The 14947-nt window shown below is 41.2% G+C and overlaps 1 protein-coding gene across 3 annotated transcripts in view; it reads left to right on the plus strand.

Moving 5' to 3' along the window:
* The window catches only part of LOC124877366 (cyclin-dependent kinase 1-like), a 110334-nt gene that overhangs the window by 46186 nt on the left and 49201 nt on the right, over positions 1-14947 (plus strand). For all 3 annotated transcript variants that reach the window (XR_007040502.1, XM_047380488.1, XM_047380486.1), the window contains exons 2-3: positions 12114-12307; positions 14670-14791. Coding sequence is in view for 2 of the 3 variants with exons in the window: in XM_047380488.1 (XP_047236444.1) it covers positions 12114-12307; positions 14670-14791 (316 nt within the window). In the remaining variant the exon portion in view is untranslated. The remainder of the gene's footprint in view (positions 1-12113; positions 12308-14669; positions 14792-14947) is intronic.

The raw sequence follows: 14947 nt of genomic DNA on the forward strand, positions 1-14947 counted from the left end.
GGCGAACATGTAGAAGCAGAAGGGTCCATGGCTGAGATGGAAGATAAAACATTTGAGGTGTGACAGGAAAGCTGTGGTCATAGGAGGGTGGGATGTCTGTTTGGCTGTGAGCAGGAGAGGAGGATGCTGAGCTTGTCTCTGAACTGAACCTATTGAAGAATGTGTTTAGTTCATTGGCTCTGTCCAGGCATCCATCGGTCCAGTTGTCCTGCTTGAAACCTGTGATCTTCTTCATCCCTGACCACACATCTCTGATATTGTTTTGCTGGAGCTTCTTTGGCTGACTGTACTTAGCATGGAGGATAAAAATAAGCCACAACATATTTAAGAAAGATTAAGGTAAAAGTATTGATAGAAAGCACACACATAAATGAACTGCAGAATATGTTGTAGTTAGTTTACTTACAAATGAATCTGAAGACAAAAAATGTAATCAACCTCATATGTGAATGCTTATGTTTTGTCATACCTCGTTCCTCTTCTCTTTGGCCATCATCTTCATCACTTTCCTAAAAATATGACAAATGAACAAAATAAATAATACCTACTTTACTGTAGGAGTTAACAGCAGAGATAGTTGTTCAATACTGTTGTTTTGTCTCACTTGTGGCACTGTTAGAGGTTCTGCTCTCGCCTCATCTATTTGGATGGCATCTTCACTTTCCTGAGAGGAACACAAGTCCATCATTTACTGTATAGATCATAGAATTAGAGATTTTACTGAACCAATTCAACAGTGACATAAGTCATTGAAAGGTAAAGGTATGCACATGGAAACATCCAAGAACTCTACATCTCTCTCTTCTGCACTGTGATGGAGCGGTATAGAAGAGACTTGATGTGCATGCAACAGCATGAGATTGGATGGAAGACGGCAGCCTATGGTCTGGTTGCATACATGCAGCTTTTAGAGATGAAGGAGAATCAAATCAATACTCAATTCAAATCAAAACTTAATATGAAATACTTATGTTATGCAATAAAAGACTAATTAATTACTTAAAAATCACACAATGTGATTTTCGGGATTTATGTTTTAGATTCCGTCACTCACAGTTGAAGAGTACCTATGATAAAAATTAAAGACTTGTACATGCTTTGTATCAAATGCTTGTTCTATACATAAACTATTATAAGCTAATAATACAGAGGAAAATAAATACACTGCACTTGCATGGTGTTGCGTGGTGTGCTTTCCATTTTCAGTCAAAGCTCTGTTGATTTTCCTAATACATTTTGTATTAGGAAAATGTATTGCTCATTTTTGTTCTCACAGTTGAGTTTTTAAATCTCTTTCTGTTTATTGTTTTAGAGGTGGTGCTGTAGTTGTTTAAGTTTGTTTACTTGTGGATGTTTTCAGTTCATAGTGCTTTCAGGTTTATGTTCTGTTACAGTTATGTTTCTTAGGTTTGAAAATGTTTTTAGATTTCTGTTTTACCCAGTTACGTTTTGTTTTTCCCTGCCTCTTTTAACCTTAGAAATCAGCTTCATTTGGTCCACCTACATCTTGTAATCAGTTTCCATCTTTCACCTGGTTCATTCTCCATATATACACCTCTGTTCTGTTTACTCCTCGCAGAAACATTCACTCTGTTATCTCAATTCATGTCAAGTCCTGTTCATGCCAAGCCTGTCTTGCCTGCCTGTCCATGCCTGTTTTTGCCACCACCTGCTGAAGTGAGTTTTATTTATTAAATCAGTTTACTCACCACCGCTGCTTGCTGTTGTCTGCATTCTGGGGTCCACCATTACACCACTCCTGACATCACCTAAAAATAAAAAAATTTTTTTTTTTTACTGTGTCCTGCCCAGTAGAGTAGCACTCAGAATTGTTGTCTGAGTGCCAGTAAAAAAGCCCAACAGATTTACTTTCACAAGTGGAGCATTACAGCTAACGCTCTAAAGATCTGCTTGATGTTCACAAAAATAAATTTATTAGAAATTGCTTTGGGATTATTTCAATTGTTACGGACAAGGAGACAGAAATGGAAAGGAAAAAAAAGAGGCACCAAAGAGAGAAAGGGGGGCAAAAAGGAAAAGCGGAGAGAAGTAGGAAAGAATGGAGGAAAGAAAGAAGGATGAATAGAATACAAGATAACACCCTGCTTGCTTCTACACCTGCAGAAACATTCATATCAACAGCTTTTTTACCAAAAGGTGCATGCTACTTATGCATGCAAGATGTATTTAGTGGTAAATGCAGCTCAATATGAGGATTCACAGACTTGTGCCCCTGGACCCAGGACAGATATGGAGGAGATCCAAGCCACAGACATCCAAAGGCCCCCCAGAGCACAGGAACCCCAGGAGAACCACCACCGGGACTACCGAAACCCCCCCCCCCCCCAGAGAAGAGCAGGGGAGAGTCCCAGGGGAACCATCCAGCAGCCACAGTGCATAAGCACCAGGGAGCTGCAGCGACGAGCCCACAGGCACCGCAGGCAGCCGTCTACGCCCGAGCAGATCAAGCCATGGGCCCAGAGACCCCGGGACATATCACCCACCAAGCAGAGGCTCAACAGAGCCCAGGGTTCCAGGCCCCAGCAATCAGCCACCGGGAATGAGCCAGCACACACCAAAGCACCCAGCCCAGACACCGAGAACCACAAGTACACCAGCAGGCAGAGACACCAACCACTGGCAAATAGTGCGACCCCACATAGACCGCACATTTGATGGGTGGCCTAAACTGATCCAGGAGAGCTGAAATTTAATCTGATTGAGGTGCTGTGGCATGACCTTAAAGAGTCCAGAGTGTGCCTGAATGGCTTCCCATGGAGGATTGTTTTCACATAAGGCCAGGTTGGTTTGTATAGCTTCAATCCTCAAATAAATGAAATCATCATTTCAAAACTGCATTTTATAAACTATTGGTTTTAGACACACTCTCACATTTACTGGTTTTCTTTATGTTTATCACTATTGACATTAGCGCTGCAACAACGAATTGATAAAATCGTTAAAAATGTATTATTAATAGTGTTGGCAACAAAGAGCGGAGGCGGGATTTTCAAAGAAAATTAAGTAAATTCTACAAATGACTGACAGAGAGAAAACGGTTCGACCAAGTCTTCTAAAGTATGGAAGCACTTCACACTTCACAAAACAAAAACATGCGTTACATATAAGCTTTGCAAAGTGATTTGACATGGGACTGCAGCACCAATGTGATGATATAGCACCTGAAACTGAAACATGTTGGAGTCAATTAGGGTGAAGGGAGCTCAACAGCAGCGTAAGCCACGTTTGTTCCTTTTCGAAGTGAAGACGCGTTAGTCTCTCTGGTAGCAAGTCTGATGGCACTGTTTGCTTGTTAGCTGGTTAATGACAGTGACAGAGTATGTGTGTGTTACTTTTTATTTAGTTTAATTAGCTTAATCAGTGTTTACATGTGCTTTATAATGATTACGCTTCAAGTTTTAATTTGCTGACAAAGTCTGATCGAATACATTGCACTGTATATGAGGGAGATGTTAGGCAGGATGGATTGCATTCAGACAGGGATTCAAGTAACTTAGATTTACTCAAATTTATGCAATTATGTATTTTTTATGATACTTGTTTCTGTGTGTATATATATGTATATATAGTTTAATGCAAATAAAACAAGACATTTATTAAGTTGCTGTAAATTATGCTTCAGTACATACTCATACTATACTGTCTTTCTCATTCCAGAAAAAAAAAACAGCAAACAATGACAGGCTTCATAATAGGAAAGACATGATGCACATACCTTTTTTGTTTTGCTGAAGGTATTTGAAAAACATTTATGCATTTTTTATTATTTAGAATTATTGTAACAGAACACCTAAGTAGCAACTTGGTTTTTTTTGTGTGCTTATTTGCTTGGTCAGTCCAAATATTCCATTTTGGAATAAAGAGGTGAAAATTAAAAATTAATTGAATAATCGACCGATTCATAGATTATTAAAATAATCGTTAATTGCAGCCCTAATTTATATTGCACGTAGATTTTCACTGAAAACAGTGAATGAACAGATATAGAATTATGTAGCAAAAAAATGTAAAATAACTCTTCTTTCAAGACTCTTTGGAAAAGCTTTTCAGGTGTCCACCTGATGAAGCTCATTGAAAGAATGCTAAAAGAGCAAAGCATTAGTCAAAACAAAGGGTGGCTACATTGATGAATCTAAAATATAAAAAGTTTTATATAAAGAGTTATTTCACACTTTTGGTTTACTATATAGTCCCATGTGTGTTCATTCACAATTTCGTTGGTGAGAATCTACAATGTAAATAGTCATGAAAAAAGAGACCCATTAAGTGAGAAAGTGTATCTAAAAAACTTTGAGTGTATTTACTCAGTGTATCTTTCTTTGATGTCTACATTTGTTTGATGGTCTTAAACATTGAAGTGTGACAAAAGCAGAATAAATCTATAAGGGAGCACATAAATTTTCACCAGACTTTGAGCTGAGTTGCTCAGTATTGAGAGGTTTCAGATGAATTTCAGTGCATTATACCCACATAATTATATGTTATATGGCTTGCAAAACATTATTTTACCTTTTAGATAGCTAAAGCTTTAGATGCCCTAAGGGAAAAAGCAGTACCCTTTTTCCAATTAGGGCATACTGCTTGTAGTAAACAAGCAGTGTACCTTAAATGGAAGAAATGGTTGGAAACCAGAAAAAGGTAGAATGCTCCCTCTGGGTTCAGTGTAAGGTTCTAAAGCAAAGAGTGTTTTTCTGTCTACTTCACCAATGGTGGCATTATAAAGTCAGAAACTGGTAGATAAATGTGGTCTTTTCTGCAGTGAGGGGACTTTTCCACTGTGTTGTGGTGAAAAAGGATCTGCGTTGGAAGATGAAGCTGCATTCTATCATAAGGTTATTGACAGTGAATTGACATGAATACCTGAGCTCAGATGCACTGAAAAAAGAGAATAGTTGATCCAACTTAAATAATTTGCTTCAATTGGTACAAGTAATTGAATTAAATTTGTCTGAGTTAACTTATTACGTTTGTTCAACTTTCTTAAATCGTTCAGTTTCTTTCAAATAACGAATTTGAAACCATTTGATTTAATTTCATGGAAACAACTCAAACTATTAAATTGTTACAAAATAAAAAAAACTGAATCATCCAAAAGTACAATATCACTCTTGCTATATTAAAATACAGATTGAATGTAAATCATCTTAAATGTGTGTTTTAGCATATTATTTTAGTTTTTCTAATGGGCATAAAATTATTTCATGTTAATCAGATATTAAGCTGGCTAAAAAAATTAATCTCCATTGTATAAAAGAAACATTTGAAATTTTATTGAGAAAACATCAAAAATTCATGAACAATTTTCCAGAAATTATTATGCATGAAGCTTACTAGACATTTCTTTTGAAACTTCCATCCATCAATTTTTTATACCCGCTTCTTCTGTACAGGGTCAAGGGGGAGCTGGTGCCTATCCCCTACGGTCTGCGGGCGAAAGGTGGGGTACACCCTGGACTGGTCGCCAGTCCATCGCAGGGCAATACAGAAACACGCAGGACAAGCAAGCATTCACACACCCATGCATACCTAAGAGCAATTTAGAGAGACCAATCAAACTAATAATCCTGTTTTGCACAGTGGAAGGGAGCCGAAATCCCCGGAGAAAATCCACGCATACACAGGGAGAACATGCCAGCTTTTTATGCAGACTGGTTGTTACCAGTGATGCTTTGAAACTAAAATTTTAATTCATTTATGATCATTGAGGGTCAACTTGGTTTACATTTTGAAAAATTGCCTTCTGTCAGGACTGCGTTTTGAGTAGCCAATAGATTAGCTTGGATCCCTGTCAGAAATAAGTATTAGTGGCCTTTATTTTTTTATGTTTTTAAAAGTAAGTTGACAGGAACTTAGGGCAGAGAGCAGGGTAGGGAATGCAGCAAACGTTGATGGGCCGGGATTTGATTCCGCAACAGCCTGCGTCGAGGACTAAGGCAGCCCTGCTGGATTTTTTTAATGAACCTTTCCAAGAGTAGTAGATAATAAATAACATCACAAAACAGCTACACTCATGTACATGTGTGTGAGAAAATACACTCGATACTACACTGAAATTAGGATTTGAAATTTTAGAATGAATTTGTAAAAACATTTTGAAGAACGTTCTAAGACTTTGTGTTTTCCCAGCTTTAGTAAGGCACTTCTTAGCTTTGGTGAGAACAGTTTCCTGGTGTAACGAATACCCTAGCATATATTTCCAGAACTCGCTGTCTGAGGTTAGTGATCACCTCAGTCTTTTTTAAGCCTCACATTATGCAGCGTCTTTGTTTCTTTCTGTAAAGAAGAAGCCCTTTGCCTCATCTATGCAGTTAGTAAGTGGGATGGTGAAACCGGGGCTTTTGTGAGCTTCTCTTTTATCCAGGGTCGTTTTCATGCTGATAAATTCATAAATTGCCCTTTTGGTTGTCTTCCTTTGTCATGCCTTGATCAGTTTAGTAAAAGTGGGAATTTCAAGCTGGTGTTTGCTTGATAAATGCAAGAAATCAGATCAAGGAAATGCAAATTAGGGCATCATTAGATGTATTTTTTCATTGTTCCAGTTCCCCAGTTAGCTTGCCAACATGGTTATGCTGATAATATCTCTGTTTCTCAAATTGAGTGAAAACTAATACTTAAAATTATTTTATAAAGCCATTATTTGTCTCTTTTGCTTATATGTCATGTGTTCACACCATGGAAGGTGGGAATGGCCCCACAAAATATGTTCTTTCTTAAAAAAACAGTAATTATTCATTATGGTGTCAGTTGCTCTCAGCGTTTCAGATCAGTGGAAACATAAACAGTTATTTTATAGCATTTTCTATATGAAAGGCAACCAACTAGAGCTGCAAAATCACACACATCATTGCAACATCAGTGTGTGCAATACTGCAATTGAAAATGTCTACATATATGGAATCTTTGGTGGAAATCTATATTTCAAGTGCAGGATGAACTCTAACTCCCCTTCACAAGGAGGAGTAGCAACCATCTTCCAGTCCGATTTATTTATTAGTCAAAGACCAATTAATGGCTACAACTCTTGAATATTTAATCCTTAGTTTTCCTCATCCAAATTGGAAAGCACTAAAACCACTTCAGTTTGTTGTCTTTTACTGTCCACCTTATTCTAAATTTGTAGATCAGTTCCCAGACTTCTTATTTGATTTAGTGTTAAATACAGATAGGGTCATTATAGTGGGGGATTTTAACATTCATGTTGATGCCCAATTGTCTAAATATAGCCTTTAATGCTATCTTGGACTTAATGGCGTAATTCAAAACATTAGCAAACCTACTTACCATAATTTTGTTTCTTCACCTTCACAAATTGATTCTCTTTTTCATAGCGTTCCTCACTGCGTGTTGCATGACACATTGCAGACCCCCTAAAAAGGAGGTAATTATTCATAGGAGACTGGCTCCCTGGTTTAATTCAGGGCTGCGTACTTTAAAGCACACTTTTAGAAAATTAGAGAGAAATTGGTGCTCTACACTCCTGGAGGACTCCTACTTAATCTGGAAAAATAGTTTACTGTTGTATAAAAAGACACTTTGCCAAGCTAGAACAGCTTTTTCCTCATCATTAGTAGAAGAGAATGAGAATAATTCTAGGTTTCTTTTTAGTACAGTTGCTAAACTTACACAGAGTCATAGCTCAGTTGAGCCATCCATACCCCAGCTCTCAGCAGTAATGACTTTATAGGATTCTTTTGAAACAAAATGATTCTATTAAAAATAAAATCATTGACACTCTCGAACACAATTACTTCATCCTCAGTGAGACAGCAATGGAAGTAACTGTAGAATCTGATCTGTGTTTGCACTGCTTTGATCCAGTGGAGCTTCCTGAGTTATCAAAAATATTAGCTTCATCTAAACCTTCAACTTTTATTATTTAAGAAGGTGTTCCTTTTGATTACCAGCCCCATTCTAGATTTGATTAATCTATCCTTAGTAAATGGATATGTACCACAGGCTTTTAAGGTAGCTGTAATTAAACCTTTGCTTAAGAAACCTTCGCTTGATGATGATTTAATAAATTACAGACCTATATCCAATTTTCTGTTTTTATCTAAAATTCTTGAGAAAATAGTTGCTAATCACGTGTGTTAGCATTTAGACAAATGATCTGGTTGAAGAGTTTCAGTCAGGTTTCAGGGCTCATCATACCACAGAAGCAGCACTAGTGAAAGTCACTAATGATATTCTTATGGCCACAGATAATGGACTTGTGTCTGTACTTGTTCTGTTACATCTCAGTGCTGCGTTTGATACAGTTGATCACAATATTCTCTTAGAAAGGCTGGAATAAGCTATAGGTATCAGGGGAACAGCATTAGGCTGGTTTAAATTTGTCTGACAGATTCCAGTTTGTCCATGTATATGATAAATCATCTTTAAACGCCGGGGTTAATTGTGGAGTACCACAGGGTTCAGTCCTTGAGCCAATTCTCTTCACTATATATATGCCTCAAATAGGTACATTTATCAGGAGGCATTGAATACATTTTCAGCCCAAGACCCAACCTGACACAAAAAAACAGGCACATACAAAAGACATGTACAAGAGAGGGGTCTGCATGGTCGAAACTAGCCCACCAACCAGAGCCGTCACAGAATAGAATAGTCCCAATCCCCAATAAGTTCCGATTTCAACCGCATGGGCCTTCCACCCCCAATGAACCCGACATGAATCTCCCCATTGGGCCACCCCCAACCAGGAAACAGATATCAAACACATACTCCCGAATCCAAACGGCATGGAGGTGGGGCGTCGGCCAGACCTTCAGTGACTTGAGCAAGAACTGAGGCGTCGGCCATAAATCAGCACATGGGCACACTCCCACAGGAGAGCTTCATCCCCGACAGGCTGACGAAGCAACACCCACACAGCGCAAGCACCACACACAGCCCTGCTTCAAGCACCCCACCGTGTCTCCGTGCCAATCCAGATGCCCGTGACCCCGCATCCAAGAAGAAGACACAACCCCCTTACATGCTGTAGTCCCCCCTGCTCAAGTCAGGATGCTCTACCCCCGATGCCTCACCTCCTGCCTCCACCTCAGTGACTTGAGCAGGAGCTGAGGCATCGCCGAGACCCTCAGTGGCTTGAGCAGGAGCTGAGGTGTCGCCGAGACCCCTGATGACTTGAGCCGAGGCGTCGCCGGGACCCCCGATGACTTGAGCCGAGGTGTCCCTCTTCCGACGTCCTCTTCGGCGTGTGGAGGAGGTTGAGGCAGATTGGGCTGTACAATGGCAGCGCTCTGGAGTCCTGGCGTGGGCAGAACTGCAGCAGTGGCGCTTTGGGGACCTGGCATGGGCCGAGCTGCAGCAGCAGCGCTCTGAAGACCTGACGTGGGCCGGACTGCAGCAGCGCTCTGAAGACCTGACGTGGGCCGGACAGCAGCAGAGCTCTGAAGACCTGACGTGTGCTGGACAGCAGCACCGCTCCGGAGAGCTAATGAGGATGGAGGTGGGCGCCAGTAAAACTGCTTTACTGCTATCTCATAATCCTTCTCCATCTGCCTGATTATCTCCCTAAGCTCAGGAGAGGAATACAGGAGACTGGTCCTCCTGAAGCTCTTGATTTGGCGAGCAAAAAACCTTAACCGCCCCTCCAACTCGTCTGGTGTTGCCTCAGAACACCGGGCTAGAGCGATCGAATACGTCATGGGCAGAGCTGCAGCCCTCACATCAGCTGGCAGGCAATCGACAGCTCCACATCTCACAGCAGCGGCCATGGGAGACTCCTCCTCGCCGGGTGAAAGGCAGGGAAAGGCTCCACGCCGGCGTTTTCTGTGGCAGGAGGAAGACGATGGCTTCGCAGCTAGATCAGGGTGTGCAACTAGGGAAGCAGGTGGAGAACGACGCTGAACTGCCTCACGCTCCATCTGCTCCAGCAGTAGTGGTGAGGGCAGAACCTCCAGATTGGCCGGCAGATGTCTCAATGCCTCCTCCATCTGCTGCTGAGCCCTGCGATCACTGGCGCTCTCTTGCTTACCGTCTGCGAGATCCATGTTAGGCAGAAACATTCTGTCAGGTGCGGTGTAACGGAGGACCCCGGAATGCAGACGAGCAGGCAGCATGATGGTAAGTGAAATGGTTTAATAAATGAAACTTACTTCGAAGGGTGGTGGCAAGGCAGGGAAAGGCTTGGCATGAACAGCATGAACTGCTGAACACAGAGTGACATGATCCGAAATGTTTCCGCGAGGAATGAACAGAACAGAGTGTATATATGGAGCAAGAACAAGGTGAAACGAGGAGAATGATTTGCTTAGTGCAGGTGAACCGAATAAGGTTAATTGACAGACAGGACAGAACACAAAGTGACTGGAGCAAAACAGAAATTCAAGGATACAAACTTATTGAAACTTAACTAGAAAAACATGAAACTAAAGCATAACCAGATCCAAAAACCTAACTTGACAAAACATGAACTAGAAGACAAAAACTAAACCACAACCAGGAAAATAATAAACAGAAGCATTATTCAAACCCTTAACTGTGAGAAACATATGAGGAAAAACCCACAACCAAAAACCAAACAACCCCAAATCATAACAGTGCACTGTTGTCCCGAGTGGGCCCTAAGTTCAGGCTGACTGAGGAGTCTGGGAGGTCTGCAACGATTGAGGAGAAGGAGCTGAAGCTTCTTGCTGACCTGCAGCAGAGGCTGAGGCGTTTGGCTGACCCCCAGCGGAGATTGCAGCAGGTGCTGAAGCACCTAGCTGACCTCCAGCAAAGACAGGAGCTGAAGCGGTGGCAGAACTCTCTGGAAAGACTGGAGCAGGAGCTGAGGCATCTGTTTGACCTCCAGCGGAGACAGGAACTGAAGCACCGGCAGAGCCCTCAGGGAAAACTGAAGGAGGAGCTGAGGGTGGTGATGATTGTGGAGGCTGAGCCAGGATTGTAGTTAGTGACGAAGATACAGGCAACAAAGGCTGAACTAGGAGTGTCCATGTTAAAGATGATGCCGATGGCAGAGTCAGGAGTGTAGACGGCAGTGATGATGGTGGCAGAATCAGGAGTGTAGATGACAACGATGATGGTAACAGAGTCAGGAGTGTAGATGGTGATGGCTGGTCAGGAGCAGGACCTGAGGCTTTGAGAAGACCCTCAGTAGAAGCGAGAACTGAAACATCGAGCTGACATTCAGTGGAAGCAAGAGCTAAAGTGTCGAGCCGACTCTTGGTGGAACCAGGAGCTGAAGCTGAGGCGTCCGACTGACCTCCAGTGGAACCAGGAGCTGAAGCGTCGAGTCGACCCTCAGTGGAACCAGGAGCTGAAGCTGGGGCATCCGGCTGACCCCTAGAGCAACTAGGAGCTGAAGCGTCGAGCCAACCCCCAGTGGACCCAGAAGCTGAGGCGTCCAACTGACCACCAGTAGAAGCAGCAGCTGAGACCAAGGTGCCCAGCTGACCCTCAAAGGAACTAGGAGCTGAAGTGTCAAGCCGACCCTCAGTGGAACCAGGAGCTGAAGTGTCGAGCCAATCCTTGGTGGAAACAGGAACTGAGGCCTTGAGCCGACCTTCAGTGGAAACAGGAGCTGAGGCGTCCATCTTTGGACGGCATCTGTGGCGTGCAGAAGAGGCTGAGGGAAACCTCCCTGCGCTCTTTTGGGGACCTGGAGTGGGCTATGCAATAGCGCCCTGGAGAAAGTACCTGACTTTATTTCTGTATGATTTGATTGAATTGACTTTGTAAAGTGACTTAAGATGACATGTGTTAAGATGACTGGTGTAATTGTGTTTTTATTGTTGTAAAGTGTCCTTGGGTGTTTTGAAAGGTGCTATCAAATAAAATGCATTATTATTATTATGTGTTGTGAATTGGTGCTGCATAAATAAAGCTGAATTTAATTGAATTTAATTTAATTTAATTGAGTTGTAATGCCACGGTAGGACTCTTTTTTTTTTTCTTTTTTTAAAAAGGCCAAATTGATACCTGGTTTTGCATCAGAACATTTTGAACTAAACACTAATCTGATGTGATCAATTCCCAAAGTCTTTGTTTTCTCTGAAGAATGATTGATCTCTGTCTTTTTTCATCATGAAGCAGAACTAAGTACACTTTTAACACTCCACGTCTGCATGTTTCTCTTTTTCTAGCAGACATTTCCAGGATGTGTGATGTGGACATGTCCTCAGAGCCCACCAGTCCCACCTTGTACAGTGAGTCTTCAGACAAGTACTACCATGTGGACCGCTGGCAGAAACTCCGCACAGCTCTGCGCAAACTGGAATTCTGGGAAAACTTCCGAGCTGAACTTATTGGGAGTGGTTTCTTCTCCAGAGTCTACAAGGTATTCCATCTGTCCCTCCTCCTCCGGATTTGCAAGTTGCTGGTCTACACCTGAGCTGCCATCAAAGCTTTGTTTGTTTGAGGGTCTAATATGGACATTCTTGCCATTCTGTGATTGGCCCACCTGCTTTTGAAACTGTGTGGGCACAAAGGTTTCTCACCTTACATAATTCTCATTCTGAAGCTAATTTCTGTCCATCTTAAATATTCGGATTCCTCCAAAGACACGGGAAAAATAAGTTTCTATGATTGTCAGTGCAGTTTGGGGAAATGCTGAGTATACCATTGGTGCTTCAGTAGGATTTAGTAGTGAAAGTAGCATTCAGGGGCTGCTGAGGAAATGACTTTGTACAATTAAACATTATCAGTGTCACCACCTTTATAAAAGCAGCATTTTGGTCGTTTGCTGGTGTAGAGAATACAGATTAACACGATGCCAAATGGAGAGACATCAGCTTAGAGAAGCTACTGGTAATGCTCATCATTCTGGGAAGGGATAGCCAGCTATTTCCCAACAATTTGAAGACCCTCACCCTACAGAGAGAAAGATGAGTCACAAGTTAAAAGCATGTTATACAGTTGTCAGTCTTCAAGGAAAAGATGTATAAAATCCCCCCATGTGGAGATCATGCTTAGAAAAATTGCAAAGGAGCCAAGAGCTACAGTTCAAACTCTAGAGGCATCAGTCAACATGATACTTTTATGTTCATAAGCATCCAATCAGAAAATGTCTGAACAACTATTGTGTGTTGGAAATGTTTACAGGAGAAAGCCTTTTCTCAATAAGAATATGAAACCCAATTGGTTTCCAAAGTTGCATTTCAATAACGAACAGGGTGTCTGGAAGCAATGTTAATAGATAAGAGCAAAGTGGACATATTTGGCCAAAATACACAACAGCATGTTTAGTGAAAACTCAACTCAGCACTTCAGCACTAACATCTCACACAAGGTCTCAAGCATGGTAGTGGAGGGGTGATGGTCATGTGGAGGCAAAATCAACTCATATCACCACCCATTTAAGTTGTTTGCATGGCTGAAATTGGGTCAACAGCAGGATAATATTCTCAAACAGAAAGGCAAATGAACATCAGAATGGTTGTGAACAAAAGAATTTAGGGTGTTAAAGAGGTCTAATTCAAAGTCCAGACTTCCACCCAATTGAAGGTTTTCAGGTGTCAATTTAAATCATTTAAAAATTACAAAAGAGCAAAAAGATAAAACATTGACAAGTTTCAAATGCTCTGATGTTTTACTGTTCAAAGCCGGGTCTTTAAATTTGGTTTTTCACACCCTTTAAGCCAACTTGGACTAATGTTGTAGCATCACAATAAACTTGTTTTCCAGTGAATGTTTTGAGTTTATGTGGAAAATTGTAGTGCAAAGTAACGGTTTTTCTACACAAATCATATTATCTATCTCAGTATAAAATAACCTCTTTTATTTATTTGTGCAGTAGTAAACAGCAAGCTGTTTGTGAATGCTTTATAATCTCAATTAACTGATCTCTGAGCAGTGCTGGGGACACTCAAAAACAGGAGTTCATCATATCATTTACAGCATGATTAACAGCACCTGGTGATATTAAAAGACTGATTCCCAGAAGTGGTTTCATGGATTTAGCAAAGAATATCAGTAAGTGCAGCTCTGTGTGGTTCATGGACCTACAATTTGTAAAAGGACTGATGCTCAAACATTAGTGCTGGTTTGGTTTAAAGGTGCTTAAGAGAGCCTTTGCTAAATCTAAAGGTTTATTTCCACTTAAGGATTATTTTCAAGTTTTGTGTATAGAAAATGTTCTACTGGCACAAGGCTAAGCATTTTTACTTCTTGAATATCCCCAGCATTTTGATTTAGCCATCTCCCAGTTTGTACTCCTCTGCAGTTCATATGAATATCAGTGTTTTATAGATTTGCTAATGATTTGCTTTCAATTTCCCTGCTTAACCACGGTGCAATTGCCATATTATTTTTAAATAGCAGGTTGTAGCTCTCTCATTTTTCTTTCTCTAGCTGTCATGATTGATATAGTTAATTTAAAACTAATCTAAAGCTAATTCTGCCTACACATTTTCACACAGTTTGGAGTGGAAGTCCGTATCAAAACCGCATGAAAAAATTGAGATTAATTCTGTTGTGGTTTGATTTCATTGTTTTTATTGGATTCTGGACTCCGTTGTTGCACTGGCCGATATCTGTGTTCCCAGATCGCCACAACATGCAGGAGGAGCAGGATGGATAGATGGATGGATAGATGGATGCATGCTGGGTTTTCACACAACTCATTGCTGAGCCAACATGGCAGTTTTCAGAAAACAATCAGAAACCATCAGCTCTGTTTAAAGTATACCTCTGTTTCTCAGGTGATGCATAGCACTACTCAGAAGGTGATGGTAGTGAAGATCTACAAAAATGATGTTGACCAAGACAGCATTGTACGGGAGATCAGCCTGCTGCAGAAGCTCTCCCACCCCAACGTTGTCAGGTAAAAGCACTGACCCGTCCTACTGCACAGCCAAAGTTGTTACAATTAAGGCTCAGTCTAAATCATCTAAAACATTATTAGTCCCCTGGAGCAAAATAAATCCTTTGAGGCAGTCTCTCCGCCGGCTTTACACTCTCCCACACATCACCCTTTCCT

The sequence above is a fragment of the Girardinichthys multiradiatus genome, chromosome 12 (genome assembly GCF_021462225.1).
Source record: "Girardinichthys multiradiatus isolate DD_20200921_A chromosome 12, DD_fGirMul_XY1, whole genome shotgun sequence".
In the NCBI taxonomy this organism is placed as follows: domain Eukaryota; kingdom Metazoa; phylum Chordata; class Actinopteri; order Cyprinodontiformes; family Goodeidae; genus Girardinichthys; species Girardinichthys multiradiatus.